The sequence below is a fragment of the Xenopus laevis genome, chromosome 4L (genome assembly GCF_017654675.1).
Source record: "Xenopus laevis strain J_2021 chromosome 4L, Xenopus_laevis_v10.1, whole genome shotgun sequence".
NCBI lineage: Eukaryota > Metazoa > Chordata > Amphibia > Anura > Pipidae > Xenopus > Xenopus laevis.
Window position 1 is genome coordinate 8053823 of NC_054377.1, and position 19304 is coordinate 8073126.

At 42.3% G+C, this 19304-nt stretch overlaps 2 protein-coding genes across 2 annotated transcripts in view; one reads left to right on the plus strand and one right to left on the minus strand.

The window, feature by feature from the left end:
• pdhx.L (pyruvate dehydrogenase complex component X L homeolog) overlaps nt 1–2869 on the minus strand; it is a 50663-nt gene extending 47794 nt beyond the window's left edge. The window contains 1 exon segment of the mRNA NM_001093954.1: nt 2732–2869. Within this exon segment, the coding sequence (NP_001087423.1) occupies nt 2732–2849 (118 nt within the window). The 5' untranslated portion in view covers nt 2850–2869.
• Nucleotides 2870–3186: 317 nt separating this feature from the next.
• Nucleotides 3187–18599, plus strand: apip.L (APAF1 interacting protein L homeolog). Its single transcript, XM_018257327.2, has 7 exons — nt 3187–3394; nt 6115–6215; nt 11631–11679; nt 15451–15568; nt 16162–16297; nt 17281–17448; nt 17581–18599. The coding sequence occupies exons 1-7, from the start codon at nt 3347–3349 to the stop codon at nt 17678–17680; spliced, it is 720 nt and encodes a 239-aa protein (XP_018112816.1). The 5' UTR covers nt 3187–3346; the 3' UTR covers nt 17681–18599.
• Nucleotides 18600–19304: the final 705 nt, after the last annotated feature.

Consider the following 19304-nt stretch of genomic DNA (forward strand, 5'->3'; position numbering starts at 1 on the left):
TCAAAGTAGGGGCCGGACGGGGAGGCCAGAGGGGGGCCCTAGACAGCTGTCCCGGTGGGCCCCGGGCCCCCCAGTCCGACACTGACTGTTACCCCAATGTTTCTATATATCTGTAACCTTGTTATGAGCTAAGGGGGTCCAGCCTGAAGGCCAGTTAGGGGGAGATTTGGGGTGAGTGCTTATTTGTGCCCTGGGTACCCCTGGAACTATAGCAGGGTGACTGTTACCCCAATGTTTCTATATATCTGTAACCTTGTTAGGAGCTAAGGGGTCCCAGCCTGAAGGCCAGTTAGGGGAAGATTTGGAGAGAGGGAGAGAAAGAGAGAGAGAGAAAGAGAGAGAAAGAGAGAGAAAGAGAAAGAGAAAGAGAAAGAGAAAGAGAAAGAGAAAGAGAAAGAGAAAGAGAAAGAGAAAGAGAAAGAGAAAGAGAAAGAGAGAGAGAAAGAGAGAGAGAGAGAGAGAGAGAGAGAGAGAGAGAGAGAGAGAAAGAGAGAAAGAGAGAAAGAGAGAAAGAGAGAAAGAGAGAAAGAGAGAAAGAGAGAAAGAGAGAAAGAGAGAAAGAGAAAGAGAGAAAGAGAGAGACTCTGTGTGTGTAGGCTGACTTTAATGCTGAAATTCCTCACCGTCAGTTATTGGTCCATTTAGCTCAAACAGAGAACATGAGCTCTGTACAAACAACCCCCTCCCTCCAATGCATTATACAAGAGGTTTAAGATAATCATACATGTCCACTTGTTTGATGGGGTCGATCATAGCAATTACCAGCCTTCCTATATTTTTTATCTTTTTTCCCCGTTACTAAAATTGACACCAAGCCTCGTTTTTAATGGCCGGCTGGTTAAATTACTGGCCATGTGCCAACTCTATTCGTAAGATCACAACACGGTCCTATGCAAACCCATCTGTATTGGCAAATGTGTGATGGACTTTTTAGATCTGCCTTTGGGCATATTACACAATAACATTTCACGGTAGGGTCCCAGGTGCTATAATTTACATAGAATTACCATGCAGCGTATTCCATCATCATATTATAAACATGTAAATAGCAGGAAGAGACAAAAACACCCAAGTGGTAATACAATGAATAACACATAAACCTAATAGCTCAGAATTACAGAAAGGCCGTCTCCCATAGACTCCATGTTATCCAAATAATCCTGACTTTTCCTTTTTCTGTGTGATAATAAAATAGTGGCTTTTACTTGATCCGAACTAAGATATAATTAATCCTTATTGGAAGCAAAACCAGCCCATTGGGTTTATTTAATGTTAAAAATTATTTCCTAGTTTTTAATTAATTAAAGGGGTTGTTAATATGATGTAGACAGTGATATTCGGAGACAATTTATTATCGGTTTTCGTTTTTTATTATTTGTGGGTTTTGAGTTACTTAGCTTTTTATTCAGCAGCTCTCCAGTTTGTAATTCCAGCCATCTGGTTGCTAGGGTTCAAATTCCCCTAGCAACCATGCATTGATTTGAATAAGAAACTGGAATATGAATAGGAGAGGCCGAATAGAAAGATGAGTAATAAAAAGAAACAATAACAATACATGTGTAGCCTTACAGAGCATTTATTTTTAGATGGGGTCAGTGACCCCCATTTGAAAGCTGGAAAGAGTCAGAAGAAGAAGGGAAATAATTAAAAAACAAATAATGAAGAACAATAGAAAAGCTTAGAATTAGCTATTCTAGATAGGGATGCACCGACTCCAGGATTCTGCCTTTTTTAGCAGGATTCGGATAAATCCTTTTTGCATATCCCCGGCCGAACCGAATCCTAATTTGCATATGCAGATTAGGGACGGGGAGGGAAATCGCATGACTTTTTGTCTGAAAACAAGAAAGTAAAAAATGGTTTCCCATTCCCACCCCCTAATTTGCATATGCCGAATCTTTCACAAAGGATTCAGGGGTTCGACCGAATCCAAAATAGTGGATTCGGTGCATCCCTAATTATAAAACATACTAAAAAGTTAACTTAAAGGTTAAAAGCACCCATTTAAAGGGGTGGTTCACCTTTCAGTTAAATGGTAGTATGTTTTAGAACAGCACAATTCTAAGCAACTTTTCTATTGGTCTTCATTATTTATTTTCTATAGTTTTTTTTTAATGAACAGCCAGAAATAGAAACAACGTTTCTAAACTTAATCGGCTTTCGGCAGAGAGAGCCCAGAATAACCACAGCTGCAGATGAGATACTTTTGTAACAATGTCGAGATAAGCAAATAAGTAATTGTAACAATATAAGATAACAGGTCCCTTTGGGGAGAAGTTAGACCCACAGCTTAAAGGGCAATTCACCTTCATTAGCAAAACTGTCCGAAAACATAAAAACTACAGAAATGTGTTCAAACTTATATAACCTGGCACATTTTGTAAAATGAATATGGTAAGTAGGGGTGTGGCCACAAAAATGGGCGTGGTCGAAAATTGCAGTGCTACTTTTTTTGTCCCTCTTTTTATTTCCAAAATGTTGGGAGGTATGTACTAACAGTTAAAGGGGGACAACTCCTTTTTTATTCAATTCCACCGGTGACCATGGACCTTTGAAATCTCAGTCCAAGCCTGTCAGTAACAGAACTACAGCTCACAACTTTCCTGTGGAACGAATGACAGGAGTTTTACCTCAGGAGCAGTGGAGGAATCAGTGACAGGAGCATTAAGAGCAGAGGGAGTTAATGGGCGGCTACAGATACAATAGCAAAGTCCCCCTGCTCGTTACTTACCCCTGAGGGTCCCGGCTGTGTGTAACGCCCTCAAGCTACATTCTCCACTATGAGTCCGGAGACCCCCGAGAAATGACCTAATCAAGCCCTGACAGCCAAGTCTCAAGGAGGCGGCCATATTGCTGCACCTACTGAAATCAGGACCCCGCCTGGGGCTGTCTTTTGACCCGCCTGATAGAAAAACTGGCGAACCGAGCCACCGCACGCCCCGCGTTAAAAACGCCCCGTTTCTGATTTATAAGAATATACAGACACGTCACAGCGTTACTGCTGGGTCCTGGGAAAAACGCTGCCCTGTCGCCGCCTGATTTACCATCAGGACCCGGGAATAGCTGTCCGTCACGCTGCCTGACAGGAAATCACGAACAATATCCTCGACGGCGCCTTGTAACACTGCTTTGGCTGCTGTAGAGTAAAGCGACTTCAGTAGTGTTAAGGAATTGTTCGCGCAAGCACGAAATGATGCTAAATATCTAGCACAACCGTGAGGACCCTGGTTAGGGCTGCCTTTAATTGTGCCTGTAATATTGGTCTATAGGCATCTCTCCCAGCTGTAATTCCATTACTACAGAGCAATATCCCAGGGCTTCCCTGCTGTCGCACAGGCTGAGAGACATGTTTTACTGCAACAGAGACAACTGCAATCAGACAGACAATGCCAAGGTAATGCATGGGCAGCTGCTGCCAGGGAAAGGGCTGTCACGTGGTGCAGCTATCAGAATTAACACTGTCCTTTGCATAATGAAAGATTCTAAGCAACTTCCCCCTATACATTCATTTAGCCATAGCTGTAATTGGTTGATTATCTTTTTTCTGCAAGTCTAGTTCTGACTCCTGAAACAATGTAGCAGAAGCCAACTCAATCACAGCCCTGGAGGAGAACTGGCTTGTGCTACATTCAGGGGCGCTGAGGCCTCCGGGGCGACTGTAAAAACAAAATTTCTGTTTTTTTAAATTGGATTTTCAGTTTTTTCAGTGCAGAGAGGGCAATTGCCTCTCAGGACTAGTGATCGAACCCCCCACTTGACCCGCTGAAGCTCCTGAAGGTAAGAGGCCTGAGTACAGAACTGAATCGAAACCCTTCTTCTGCGTCGAAAGAGCCGGTGCATGGGCGGAAATACCGCATCTAAATGGGGGTGCATTGTATTTTATTTCCCCGTTATATAGGATTTGGACTCAGTTCTGCCAGGCTCTTGGATTTGGTTGAAGGAACAGTAACACCAAAGAAATTAAAGTGTAGTAACGGAATGACAATATAATGTACTGTTTTGCTGCACTGGAAAAACTGGTGTGTTTGCTTCAGAAAGGCTATTATAGTTTATATAAACAAGCTGCTGTGTAGCCACGGGGGCAGCCATTCAAGCACAGGATACACAGTAGATAACAGATAAGTACTACTATAGTTTATATAAACAAGCTGCTGTGTAGCCACGGGGGCAGCCATTCAAGCACAGGATACACAGTAGATAACAGATAAGTACTACTATAGTTTATATAAACAAGCTGCTGTGTAGCCACGGGGGCAGCCATTCAAGCACAGGATACACAGTAGATAACAGATAAGTACTACTATAGTTTATATAAACAAGCTGCTGTGTAGCCACGGGGGCAGCCATTCAAGCACAGGATACACAGTAGATAGCAGATAATTACTACTATAGTTTATATAAACAAGCTGCTGTGTAGCCACGGGGGCAGCCATTCAAGCACAGGATACATAGTAGATAGCAGATAAGTACTACTATAGTTTATATAAACAAGCTGCTGTGTAGCCACAGGGGCAGCCATTCAAGCACAGGATACACAGTAGATAACAGATAAGTACTACTATAGTTTATATAACAAGCTGCTGTGTAGCCATGGGGGCAGCCATTCAAGCACAGGAAACACAGTAGATAACAGATAAGTACTATTATAGTTTATATAAACAAGCTGCTGTGTAGCCATGGGGGCAGCCATTCAAGCACAGGATACACAGTAGATAATAGATAAGTACTACTATAGTTTATATAAACAAGCTGTTGTGTAGCCATTCAACACTGAAAGTAGAAAAGGCGCAGGATACACAGGATAATAGATAAGCTCTGTAATATACAATGGGATTCTGCAGAACGTATGTGTTATCTACTGAGTATCCTGTACTTGAATGGCTGCCCCCATGGCTACACAGCAGCTTGTTTATATAAACTATAGTAGTACTTATCTCTTATCTACTGTGTATCCTGTGCTTGAATGGCTGCCCGATGGCTACACAGCAGCTTGTTTATATAAACTATAGTAGTACTTATCTGTTATCTACTGTGTATCCTGTGCTTGAATGGCTGCCCCCATGGCTACACAGCAGCTTGTTTATATAAACTATAGTAGTACTTATCTGTTATCTACTGTGTATCCTGTGCTTGAATGGCTGCCCCCATGGCTACACAGCAGCTTGTTTATATAAACTATAGTAGAGTTTCTGAAGCAAACACATGTTTTACCAGTGCAGTACATTATATTGTCACTCCTTTACAACAACAAATACAAGATTTGTTGCATTCTAGAAAAGCCTCTGGCTTCATTAATTCCACAGCCAGAACCAGAGAGCAGAAAGTGATACACATAACTATAAAACCATTGGGTTTTTGTAACGAATGTATATTGGGACATTGCTTAGAAGTTTTCTAATTAGGTTAAACTCCTCTTTAATAGGTGGTTTGTTTTTTTTTGCTTATTTCTGATCTTGCCCACTCCCCCACCTTGTGTCTTATTCCCTTCCCCTTTAGATTGTAAGCTCTTTTGCATAGGGCCTTCCTTACCTCTTGTGCCAGTACTGGTAGTTATGTATGTGAATCTGTACGTTCTATACATATGTAATTCATGTGATTTCTTTGTATAAGCACATTCATTTTACAGTGCTGCACAATATGCTGGCGCTCTAAAATTAAATGTTAATAATAATAATAACCCTTCATACCTACTGCATATATGCATCGGTTTTACTGATTGGCCCATAGGGTGCATATGGGTGGGCTTTGGGTTGATGTCTGTTGGAACAGGTGCTATATGTGAGGGTTTGGGGGGTACAGGGGCTCAGGTCAGTTCTTCTCTGTGCCTAGAGGGTGTGTTTAGTGAAAGCCAGTGCTCCCAAATGTGTCTCGGTGAGCGTTTTGGGCTGGGAGAGGCGGAGCTACAAGCAAGAGCCATACACATTCGGAGCAGAGTTTTAGGTGTTTATTTGGGGGAAAAACCAAACATTATATCAATACCCAACAATACAGCACCCTTTATACCTAGAGCTGGCCCAAGTTATCATGCAGAAGGTATAGAGGAAACTCAGTATATAATATAAATCACTGACCGTATCAGCTGCAATGTCTAATCCCTCCTTTTCTGTGTCTCAGGACAAAGCACATCCAAGGAATCTGATCCCAGAACTTTGCAGACAGTTCTATAATTTGGGCTGGGTGACAGGGACCGGAGGGGGAATCAGCCTCAAGTACGGGTGAGTTATCCTTTCTTTCTGATTAGAGAAAAACAGCCCATCGTGATAGTGAGGAATTAAAGCGTTCAGGGGCTATGTAATATTTAAAAGAAATCTAGTAACCCATAGCAACCAATCAGGTTTTTTTTTCTAAATAGAGGACCTAATGTGTTGCTATGGGTTAGCAGATCTCATGCACGCTTTGTGACTTTTGCTATAGTACCCCAAACAGCAGCAGTCCTATCCAAAATACATGCAGGATCTGAGCCAGTAGCAGACACGTCAAAGCAGGGTCAACTTACCCTTTATCTGCAAAGCTTATTGTGTACCAGTGGCTTATTTAGGAAGCTTTGCTCAGACAGAGACAACTTTGTGCTTGATGTTACACCACCTTCCAATCTTATTGCCTGTATGCCTGCTTTGCACTTTTTTTTATAAAGGGCAAGATAGACTACGGATTCACATTCAATAAATTGCAACTCTTTTAAGGGGTGGTTCAGTTTTCTGTTATCTTTCAGTATGACATAGAATGGCCAATTCTAAGCAACTTTTCAATTGGTCTTCATTGTTTATTTTTTTTATAGTTTTTTAATTATTTGGTTTTTTCTTCTGACTCTTTCTATCTTTCAAATGAGGGGGGGGGGTCATTGACCCAATTGCAAAACTAAGGACCTTTCCCTGATATGCCCACCTTCAGGCCCAACGATTGGATCACAACAAGGCGAAAAATGAGTGGTCGGATCAAGGAGTGCATCAACGAACTGATGCGGCCCTCAATCTGATGGGATTTTTAAGCCTGGCCGATTGACAGCTGGACGATTTTCTGCCAGATATTGTTCGGGGAAGCCCATTGGAGGGTCCCATACACTGGGCAGAAAGCTTCTGCATCTTATATCTGCCAGTGTATGGGGGCCTTAAAGGACCAGTAACATCATTTTTTTTAAAAAAAATTAGTTTGTACTTAACAAAAAAAACAAAACACCAAGACACTTTTAACTTTAAAGTCGCAAAGTCTTTATTAAGAAATAACTTACTGATTCTAAGCTTGCCCTCCTCTTCAGAAACAGCGACAGGGCGTCAATCCATCACGTGGCGCTCGATTTCTCCTCCCTAGCTATCTCCTATAGAGGGAAAATCAAGCGCCGCATGATGGATCGTCGCCCTGTCACCGTTTCTGAAGAGGAGGGCAAGCAGAGAATTAGTAAGTTATTTCTTAATAAAGACTTTGCGAATTTAAAGTTAAGTGTTTTTTTTTTCTTTCTGTAGAAAAAAAAATTTTCATTTTTTTTTTTAAGTTTTATCTTTTAAGACTACGAATGTATTATTATTATTACTACTTTTTATTAATCCTCTTTCTATTCAGCCCTCTCCTATTCATCAATGCATGGTTGCTAAGGTCATTTGGAGACCTAGCAACCAGACTGATGAAATTTCAAACTGGAGAGCTGCTGAATAAAAAGCTAAATAACTCAAAACCCACAAATAAAACATCAAAGCCAATTGCAAATATCACTCTGTACATCATACTAAACGTTCATTTAAAAGTGAACAACTCCTCTAAGACTTTTTTCTTTCTGTGTCTGAGTGGGTTAATTGAGATTCGAAATGTTTGCAAATAAAGGATCACTGCTTCTTGCACTGATATATAATCTTCTAACAATAAGGGCAGAGACACACGGTCAGATTCGGGGAGATTAGTCGCCCTTCAAATCTCTTCTTCTGGGCGACTTATCTCCCTGAACTGCCTTCCCACCGGCTAGAATGAAAATCGCCGACGGGATGGAACTCGGATCGATTCGTTTTCCGAAGTGATCCAACGTTGCCGCATGAGGAAACTTCCGGCGACTTCGGAAAATTAAGTGTTGCGTTTGCCATCCGCCGGCGATTTTCATTCTAGCCGGCGGGAAGGCAGTTCAGGAAGATTAGTCGCCCCGAAGAAGAGATTTGTCGCTGGGGCGACTAATCTCCCCGAATCTGACCGCGTGTCTCTGCCCTAAAAGTTTCATTAGAGGGCGCTAGAAACTAGAAGAAAACGGCGTGTGTCTCAAACCAGAAAATCAGCATTTTAACTGGTTCTGATATGAGCACATTCCTGGCACAGCATTGCCTCCCTCCTTAGGCTCTTTTTTGTTTTTTATTTGCACTTTCTATGAAAACAGTGTACAAACGTTGTATATCAGTCATTTGTGTGCACACTTGTAACTGAAATGAAGGGTTTGGGGAAAATACCTTGTATTAAAATGTCACGCGTTTTAGGAACCCACTTGGCCCTCTAGCAGTTACAGGGTCAGATGAGATTCTAGCTATCTGTATAACAGAACATTCTGTCCCAGTGGCTGCACAGGTCCTATCTGATCCCCATTGTAAGCAGCAGTCCTGTCCTGCTTTATGGCAGCTGAGATTCTAGCTATCTGTATAACAGAACATTCTGTCCCAGTGGCTGCACAGATCTGATCCCCATTGTAAGCAGCAGTCCTGTCCTGCTTTATGGCAGCTGAGATTCTAGCTATCTGTATAACAGAACATTCTGTCCCAGTGGCTGCACAGATCCTATCTGATCCCCATTGTAAGCAGCGGTCATGTCCTGCTTTATGGCAGCTGAGATTCTAGCTATCTGTATAACAGAACATTCTGTCCCAGTGGCTGCACAGATCCTATCTGATCCCCATTGTAAGCAGCAGTCCTCTCCTGCTTTATGGCAGCTGAGATTCTAGCTATCTGTATAACAGAACATTCTGTCCCAGTGGCTGCACAGATCCTATCTGATCCCCATTGTAAGCAGCAGTCCTGCCCTGCTTTATGGCAGCTGAGATGCTAGCTATCTGTATAACAGAACATTCTGTCCCAGTGGCTGCACAGATCCTATCTGATCCCCATTGGAAGTAGCAGTCCTGTCCTGCTTTATGGCAGCTGAGATTCTAGCTATCTGTATAACAGAACATTCTGTCCCAGTGGCTGCACAGATCCTATCTGATCCCCATTGTAAGCAGCAGTCCTGTCCTGCTTTATGGCAGCTGAGATTCTAGCTATCTGTATAACAGAGCATTCTGTCCCAGTGGCTGCACAGATCCTATCTGATCCCCATTGTAAGCAGCAGTCCTGTCCTGCTTTATGGCAGCTGAGATTCTAGCTATCTGTATAATGGAGCATTCTGTCCCAGTGGCTGCACAGATCCTATCTGACCGCCATTGTAAGCAGCAGTCCTGCCCTGCTTTATGGCAGCTGAGATTCTAGCTATCTGTATAACAGAGCATTCTGTCCCAGTGGCTGCACAGATCCTATCTGATCCCCATTGTAAGCAGCAGTCCTGCCCTGCTTTATGGCAGCTGAGATTCTAGCTATCTGTATAATGGAGCATTCTGTCCCAGTGGCTGCACAGATCCTATCTGACCCCCATTGTAAGCAGCAGTCCTGCCCTGCTTTATGACTATTTTATTAAGAGTGTAATTGGTAAAGCAATTGAAATATGTAATTCTATGAAAACTGCATTTGTTTATTTACTAGAAAACACTTTCAAAGGTGAAATTATTGGATAATAAAGTTCTAATAACTTCCTGGTTTCAGCCAAATCATCATTTTGCCAATTTACTTGGAAGCAGATGCAGGAGATTTTGTTCCCAGGCAAACAACCAAGGGTGACATTCGTTCCTGGGCAGAGAAAACCGTTTAACAGAAAAAAAGCAAATATCCTTTAAATATCAGCCGACAATTACAAACGACACGTGCCGGTCTCCTTGTGAAGGTTCCTTTGTTGCCGTCAGCTGTAACATTTAGGTGATGTCGGATGAGTTACTTGCCTTTCAGCCATCGAGAGTTGCCAATAATAAATAACTTTCATCTCTCCAATCAGATATGAGTCAGGCCCAAAGGGGAGCAAAGAGACAATTACAGACATGCCTGCTTATATGTTCCGTTGATATAACCTGTGATATACAACTGTAATTCCACTGGCTGGGGAAGCCATACTCCTCTTTGTTTCCTTGTTTTGAGTCAGTAGTCATAGAGCCCAAACATGCAGGAAGCCTTAATGCACCCCTGTCATCAGCTAATTGCCGTTTTTGTGCATTCCTAGCCAAATCTGTCACGGGCCTCTCTAGTCTAGTTGGGGTTTTACATGAGTTTGAATAATGGATGGCCTTGCCCTGCGCCTTATAAGCATGTCTAATACACGTATTGGATCCATTATCCGGAAACAGGTTATCCAGAAAGCTCCGAATTATGGAAAGGCCGTCTCCTATAGACTCCGTTTTATCCAAATTATCCAAATTTTTCAAAAGGATTTCCTGTTTCTCTGTAATAATAAAACAGTAGTTTGTACTTGATCCCATATAATAATATATATATAATTAATCCTTATTGGAAGCAAAACCAGCCTATTGGGTTTATTTAAGGTTTACATGATTTCTAGTAGACTTAGGACAGAGACACACGCGAAGAATCGGGCAGATTTAGTCGCCTGGCAACAAATCGCCTCTTCTTCGTTCGACTAATCTCCCTGAATTGCCTTCCCGCCGGCTAGAATCTAAATCGCCAGCAGGATGGGATGGCATAATTAATCATTATTGGAAGCAAAACCAGCCTTATGGGGTAATTTAAGGTTTACACGATTTCTGGTAGACTTAGGACAGACGCACACGCAAAGATTCGGGGAGATTTAGTCACCTGGCGACAAATCGCCTCTTCTTCGTGCGACTAATCTCCCCGAACTGCCTTCCCGCCGCTAGAGTCTAAATCAGCAGCAGGATGGGATGGCATAATTAATCTTTATTGGAAGCAAAACCAGCCTAATGGGGTAATTTAAGGTTTACACAATTTCTAGTAGATTTTGGACAGAGGCACACACAAAGATTCGGGGAGATTTAGTCGCCTGGCGACAAATCACCTCTTCTTCGTGTGACTAATCTCCCTGAACTGCCTTCCCGTCGGCTAGAATCTAAATCACCAGCGGGATGGCACTCCACCGCTTCGTTTTCCAAACCCGAAGTTGTCTCACGAGGAAACTTTGGACGACTTCGGAAAACGAAGTGATCCTAGTGCCGTCCCGCTGGGCGACTAAATCTCCCCGAATCTTCGCGTGTCTCTGCCCTTAAAGTATGAAGATTCCAATTATGGAAAGATCCATTATCTGGAAAATCCCAGGTCTGGAGCATTCTGGATAACAGGTCCCATACCAGTATTTGAGTCATAATGCAAGACCCAGATGCTGGATGAACGTGTTTTACCAGTGCCTCTGGCTTCCTAAATGCTTGAGTAAAGCTGCCCATACACTTTCCCATATGGCCGTTGGAAGCTTATAAGCCCATATATAGGACTCAACCAACTACCTGTACGACAAACATCTAGATGTGTATATCATTGTGGATTCTTACAGTTCTACACCTTGACCCTATATGACAAATTTGCTATAACATTTAATCTGTCTTTGTTTTCCCATAGGGATGAAATCTACATTGCGCCTTCTGGGGTCCAGAAAGAAAGAATTCAGGTATGGGAACCCCACTACGGATCTCCACATTCCTCTTCCTCCTACCCCTAATTCCAACCCTGATCCTATCTTAAAAGGGTGGTTCACATTAACTTTGAGTACGTTAGAATAGCTAATTCTAAGCAACTTCTCAACTGACCTTCCTTTTGTATTTTTTAAAGTTTCCAAGTTATTTGCCTTCTTCTTCTTCTAACTGGTTCCAGCTTCAAATGGGGGGGGGTCACTGACCCCATCTAAAAACAAATGCTCTGTAAGGCTACACATTTATTGTTATTGCTACTTTTAATTACTCCTTTCTATTCAGCCCCTCTCCTATTCATATTCCAGTCTCTTATTCAAATCAATACATGGTTGCTAGGATTTTTATGGAGCCTATGAGTAAGTGCCCGCCTTTGGCACGAAACGCGTCAGGCTTGAATATGTCCTAATAAAGATTTTTCTACTTTTTATATATCATCTGGGCTTCTTTTTCAACTAACAGTAAGGGGCAAATTCATCAAAGGTCGAATATCGAGGGTTAATTAACCCTCGATATTCGTCTGGGAATGAAAATCCTTCGACTTCGAATCTCGAAGTCGAAGGATTTTGCGCAATGAATGATTCGAAGGATTTTAATCCAATGATCAAAGGATTATCCTTCGACCAAAAAAACGTAGCCAAGCCGATGGGGACCTTCCCCATAGGCTAACATTGGGTTCGGTAGCTTTTAGGTGGCGAACTAGGGGGTCGAAGTTTTTTCTTAAAGAGACAGTACTTCGACTATCGAATGGTCGAATAGTCGAACGATTTTTAGTTCGAATCCTTCGATTCGAAGTCGTAGTCAAAGGTCGAAGTAGCCAAAAAAACACTTTGAAATTCAAAGTTTTTTTACTTCGAATCCTTCACTCGAGCTTGGTGAATGGGCCCCTTAGTCTGTGTCATTTTTGTTTTTTATAAGATTTTTATGAACCATAGCTGCCAAATAGCTGAAATTGCAAACTGGAGAGCTCCCGGATTAAAAACTAAACTCAAAAACCACAAATTGTAAAAAATTAAAACCAAATGCAAATTAGGTCAGAATATGTCTCTCTCTACATCATACTAACAGTTAATTAAAGGTGAAAGACCCCTTAAAGCAGGGGTGTCCAAACTACGGCCCGCGGGCCAACTGCGGCCCGCGATCCATTTTTAATTGGCCCGCAGCAAATTCCAAAAAAATACTAGAATATGATAGCAGGCATGGCCTGGGCAACCAGCTCCGCCCTTTTCCGACCTAGTACCCTAGCCGAGCCCCCTTGCCTCCAAGTCACGGGATCCTGACATCACAGCAGTCCGTTCACTCTCCCAGCGCTGGAGTATGGTTAAAGAGCGATGTCTGCGCTGTGTGCGTCCCCACTGTCCGAGTCTGTGGGCGCTCACTGGAGCGCGCACGCAAGGTATGGATCATGGGAAACCTTCCTTCATGTTTCACCGGACGTTGGTTCCATTGCTCAATTTAGGAACATAAAGCAAATGTCTTCGCATCTTCCTCTGCTCTTTCGCAGTGAATGGGGTGGGCTGAATCCGCACGGTGGGGAAAGGCAGCAGCGGTCAAGGCGAATTATTCGCCCGTTAGGGGTTAAAATAGAGAAGGGGGCGCGATGATAAACCAGACCAGGGGAGAGCTAGAAAAGGCTTGGCCTAACCCTCAGCCAAAGGCTGTCAAAAGTCCTATTTGTTTTTTGCCAGACCGCAGGTTGGTCATCCTAAGCCCTAAGTAGACATATTGTTCAAAATGTGATGATGGTTGAAACTATTGCAAAAATATGCTATACCTGAAATTGCAATTGTGTCATTGTGCTATGAATTCTGGGAGTATTTATAAATGAAATTGCCATTGTGCGGTGTTAGTGTTAATGTGACCTGTTGAAACTAAGTTGTTGTGATGTTAATAAAAATGGAAATAGTGAAATGGTTTTGAATTAAAGTGGCCTTAACTAGAAAGTATTGGTGGGCGAGGCTTATAATAATGGTAGGCATGGCTTATATTTGTGGTCGGCCCCCACACATTTTCACCTCACCAAATTTGGCCCTCGTTGCAAAAAGTTTGGACACCCCTGCCTTAAAGTGTGTCCCCTGGTTTTCAACCCTGGCAGCAGAAGCTTATTTAGGAGCCTCTCCCTTTGCTGTTCTGTTAATTAAAGGAGCCGGTATCTTCACTGTCACTTCATTGTTCGCCTCGGCCCATTCCTATAAACACTGCCACTGTCTCTTGTTATTTATCGTGTCATCTGGAAAACAAAACAGTGTCTGTCTCTCCCATGCGAAGAACGCCAACTTAAATATGCCTTTAAACCGCCTCCCCTCCCTCTTTCCTGTAATTGGTGGCTTCCAGTAAAAACATTATAGCAAGAGGTAATGATGGTGTTTAATAATGGTGTTTAATTCGTTAATTACCAGAAATGCTGCTGCACTGGTTCCCCGCAGGCTGGCCCAGCTCCAGTGTCTCAATAAAGAGGAACAAGTCTATCGGCGCTCAGCGGGACAGTGATATCAAGCTAATGTCACACACTCATTATTATATATGTGTTATAAAGTGAGTGTATGAATTTACTAGCCGTCCATCCGTGTCTGTTTCTGTTTTCCTTATTTGCAGTTGCATTGCCCTTTTTGGCCAATAGGAAGTGCTCCTGCTCTGCCCTAGAGTGCACGCCAATACTTTGCCTCCATAGACTTCTTAAAGGGATTCTGTAATGATTTTTATGGTGTCATTTTTACAGTATTTCTAATGACACTGTTTACACTGCAAATAATTCACTCTACAATAGAAAATGTCATTTCTGGACCAGCAAGTGTATTTAGTTGTAATATTGGTGTGTAGGTGCATCTCAGGTCATTTTGTCTGGTCATGTGATTTCAGAAAGAGCCAGCACTTTAGGATGGAACTGCTTTCTGGCAGGCTGTTGTTTCTCCTACTCAATGTAACTGAATGTGTCGCAGTGGGACCTGGATTTTACCATTTAGTAAAGAGTGACTGAAGTTTATCAGAGCACAAGTCACATGACTGGGGGCAGGTGGGAAACTGATGAAGTCTGCTGGAGCAGCGCTATTAACTGATGTGATTTGAACAGAACATGTTTTCCCATGACAGTATCCCTTTAAAGGGATACTGTCATGGGAAAAAAGACATTTTCTGCTCCAGCAGAATTCTGCACTGAAATCCATTTCTCAAAGGGGCAAACAGATTTTTTTATATTCAATTTTGAAATCTGACATGGGGCTAGACATATTGTCAATTTCCCAGCTGCCCCAAGTCATGTGACTTGTGCTCTGATAAACTTCAGTCACTCTTTACTGCTGTACTGCAAGTTGGAGTGATATCCCCCCCCCCCCTTTTTCCCCCCAGCAGCCAAACAAAAGAACAATGGGAAGGTAACCAGATAGCAGCTCCCTAACACAAGATAACAGCTGCCTGGTAGATCTAAGAACAACACTCAATAGTAAAAACCCATGTCCCACTGAGACACATTGAGTTACTTTGAGTAGGAAAAACAGCAGCCTGCCAGAAAGCATTTCTCTCCTAAAGTGCAGGCACAAGTCACATGACCAGGGGCAGCTGGGATATTGACAAAATGTCTAGCCCCATGTCCGATTTCAAAATTAAATATAAAAAAAATCTCTCTTTTGAGAAATGAATTTCAGTGCAGAATTCTGCTGGAGCAGCACTATTAACTGATACATTCTGTATACTGTCATCCCATTGGTTATTAAATATAAATTGGATATCCATGTAACACGTGTGTTTTTCAACAGCCAGATGACCTGTTTGTCTGCGACATCGATGAAAAGGACATCAGCTCCCCCCCGCCTTACCGAAATTTAAAGAAGAGCCAGTGCACCCCACTTTTTATGAATGCTTACACCATGAGAGGTAGGAACCCCTCAGACCAGGGGCAGGGTTGGTGGGGCTACACAGAAGAGGAAGCCTGTACATTTCAGCCATTGACCCATATCCGCATGTCAAATCATATATTATATCTATTTATTCTGATGACTGCAGATGTATAGTGCCACCCAGGCCCTGAGCTGTGTCTCTGTTTGAGTTTCTACTTCTGGGCTGCTCTCCTCCCTCTGGTCAGGCAGGGGGTTGGGTTTCATGCTGACCGATCAGGCAATCATTAGGGTTTACCCACTACACCAATCTTTATGGCTGGGGTAAGGCAAGTTGATAGCGCTTTGACCACTAATGGATGGTCTGGCTCCATCATTCTGCTTTCTCTTGCCCTAAGAGATCAGGGCAACGGGTGAAATTTGGGAAAAGATCCACCTTCTACTGATCCATAAGGGAAGAGAGCAGCGAGGAGCAGAAATATAAACAATCACAGCTCTGTACCTGGGTAAGTACTTATGTTAGACTATTTTTCTTGTCCATGGACAGGGATACCCAAGAGCTTAGTAGAAATAAGTCCCAATACCAAACATCAGGAATGCTTAAATCCTTCATTTTTTTTTTTTAATTTGTAGATGCCGGTGCTGTGATCCATACTCATTCCAAGGCCGCTGTCATGGCTACTCTACTGTTCCCAGGGAAGGAGTTCCTCATCACTCACCAAGAGATGATCAAGGGGATTAAAAAGGGCACCTCTGGTGGCTATTACAGGTAATTACACAGCTTTGTGGCCCTGCAAATCTTAATGGGTATATCAAGGAATAGAACAATCACACCAGTGCCCTTTTTGGACACTGAGATCTCCTTATAGATGTCTTTTCAGCTTGATAATAAAATCTGTTTTACTACAGCCTGTCACTCAGTGGCCCCAAAATGTATTCCATGCATTATGGAAAGTATTGCAGGCAGCATCACACATTGTATATGAGACATCATTAATTGTTTCTTGTATGAAATTATATTATCTGCCTTCATTTTTTTTTATTATTTGTGGTTTTTGAGTTATTTAGCTTTTTATTCAGCAGCTCTCCAATTTGCAATTTCAGCCATATGGTTGCTAGGGTCCAAAGTACCCTAGTAACCATGCACTTATTTGAATAAGAGACTGGAATATGAATAGGAGAGGCCCTGAATAGAAAGAGGAGTAATAATAACCTTACAAAACATTTGTTTTTTAGACGGGGTCAGTGACCCTCATTTGAAAGCTGGAAAGTGTCAGAAGAAGAAAGCAAGTCATTAAAGAACTCTAAAAAGTAAACAATGAACACTATTTGAAAAGTTGCTTAGAATTGGCAGTTCTATAACATACTAAAGGTTAATTTAAAGGCAAACAACGCCTTTAATGACAATTAGCAACCTCACCCTAGGTAACTGAATTTAATATCCATACTATTTACCAGAGGTACAACTTTTATGCTCCCTGCTCATGGGCTGCTCTCTTTCCTGTGGTCAGGCTATGGGATGGACTCTGCCTGTAAATCAGCCTGCATACCTTGACCATAGGAAGAGGACTAAACTAAAGGTGGCAATAGCTGGCAATAGCAGTAGAGAGGACTAAAACTCGGTGCCTGGGTAAATTCTGGATAAAGACTGAATTTGCTTTCTCAGGGGGAAGTACATGGTGCCACATTTGACCCTAACTTACCCTTTAAATGGTACTTTGCATATCTAGCGATCAATCTGTCCCTCTTTAGATACGATGATATGTTGGCCGTGCCCATCGTGGAGAATACTCCAGAAGAAAAAGACCTCAAAGAGCGCATGGCAAGGGCCATGACGGAATATCCGGATACCTGCGCTGTGCTGGTCCGCCGCCACGGAGTCTACGTCTGGGGAGACACTTGGGAGAAAGCGAAGACCATGTAAGTAAATATATGTTCTTTTTTGGCATGGAACTGCAGCCAGTGAATAAGACAAGGTTTATTCGGATTTTCTAGAGTGGATTAATTCACTTTATTCATTCACTTCTGCTTCTTTCCCGTCTCTCTCTCCAGGTGTGAGTGTTACGATTACCTGTTTGACATCGCTGTTCAGATGAAACAACACGGCTTGGACCCATCGGCCGTCCCCACTGAAGAGAAAGGGATTGTTTAACCCCGTCTCCTGAGTCAGATATTTAACAGGACTTTTATCTCCTATTCCCACGATTCACACTGTTTGTTACCGTGCAGTGACATTTCATTATAATATTCCATGACCACCATCTTCCAATACAAGTAGCAGTTACCCCCCCCCCCCGCAAGTGCAATGGATCCCGTGAGACCTGCTGTTTAAACAGGAGCAAGAAGAACTGGTTTTTGGCACGAATTTTCACCTCCAGTTGGGTAATTCAGCAGCTGTCTGGTTGCTAGGGAGCCATTCGCTAGATATAAAATATAAGTCAAAAGAAGCAACAATAGCATTGTAGCATTACAGAGCAACAGACTTTCGGTGGCTGGGGTCAGTGACCCCACCGAGAACCAGATGCACTGCAAGTCGGAAAGACTACAACAAATGAAGAGCAAAGAACAGACTACATCCTCTTAGAGTTTATTTAAAAGGCATAGTACCCCTTTAAAAGAAAAAAACTGTACGTTAAATAATAGTATTTGAGAAACAGATAATTACGCTCCCATTGCAGTTTGGCGGATTTTATTTCCTTTAAACCAGTTTCCCATTACCATTACATGGTAGTTTACCATGGACAGTTTACCATTACAACGTTTGTAGCGTTCCGCAGTGTCCGTTAGTCTGGAGGTTGTCCGTTCATGATCTAAACCCAACTGATGATGCTCTACCTCAAACTGTCGTAGCACTTGGGTAAGCATTGCACCTTATTCTGTTCTGTGCAGCTGTTGTTATTGTGCACTTCTGGGTACAACAAGGGTTAAGTTACTGTAAAATATACATTGTCTGCCCCTTGTAAGTCTGATTTTAACACTGCTAAAAGGACCGGTAGCATCAAAAGCGTAAGTTCTTATTCTGATTGGTCTAATTTATTTGTGCTTTGTTCATGTAAAAATATTTACTTTTACGCTGAATTTCTGACTTTATTGCAATGTACAGCTTTGCTGTGTTCGGCCATCTTGTATTAGGGATGCACCGGATCCAGGATTCGGTTTGGGATTCAAATAGGATTTGGCCTTTTTCAACAGGATTCGGATTTGGCCAAATCCTTGTGCCTAGCCGAACTGAATCTGAATTTGCATATAGGGGCGGGGAAGAGAAATCACGTGACAATTCATCACAAAACAAGGAAGTAAAAAAACGTTTTTCCACTTTCCTGCCCCTAATTTGCATATGCAAATTAGGATTCCGTTTCGGTATTTGGCTGAATCAGGGATGCAGCTGAATCCAAAGCCCCGCCCACTCTGTTCAGTGGAGACTTTTATAATACATAAATCGTCCCTGAAAGTCCTACCGGATATAACTATAGGGATTTTTAAAAGGGAGGCAATAAACCCCTCGTTCAGCAATAGGGCCTGTGCTGAACCTGCCTTTTATCCATTCTTTTAATGAATAGCTTTATAGTTAATTTTAATAATGGTAATAGCTATTTAATTTAATAGCTATTATTTAGTTTAATAACGGCTTTATTATTTCTTGCACTAAAGAAGAGAATGAAGTCCCTTTCCCTTTTCTAACTTCCCGTTAGAAATAAACCACCTGTTTTTGCCAGACGAAGGTAAAAGCGATAAAACGAATTACCAGTCCACAGGTGAGTGTAACGAGTGGCTTC

Bases quoted from the DNA above. Each gene is read 5' to 3' on its own strand.
- apip.L (XM_018257327.2), top strand. From the start codon at position 3,347: ATGTTTTACTGCAACAGAGACAACTGCAATCAGACAGACAATGCCAAG. The intron at 6,216-11,630 runs GTGAGTTATCCT...GTTTTCCCATAG, and splicing joins GGAATCAGCCTCAAGTACGG to GGATGAAATCTACATTGCGC. The intron at 17,449-17,580 runs GTAAGTAAATAT...CTCTCTCTCCAG, and splicing joins TGGGAGAAAGCGAAGACCAT to GTGTGAGTGTTACGATTACC.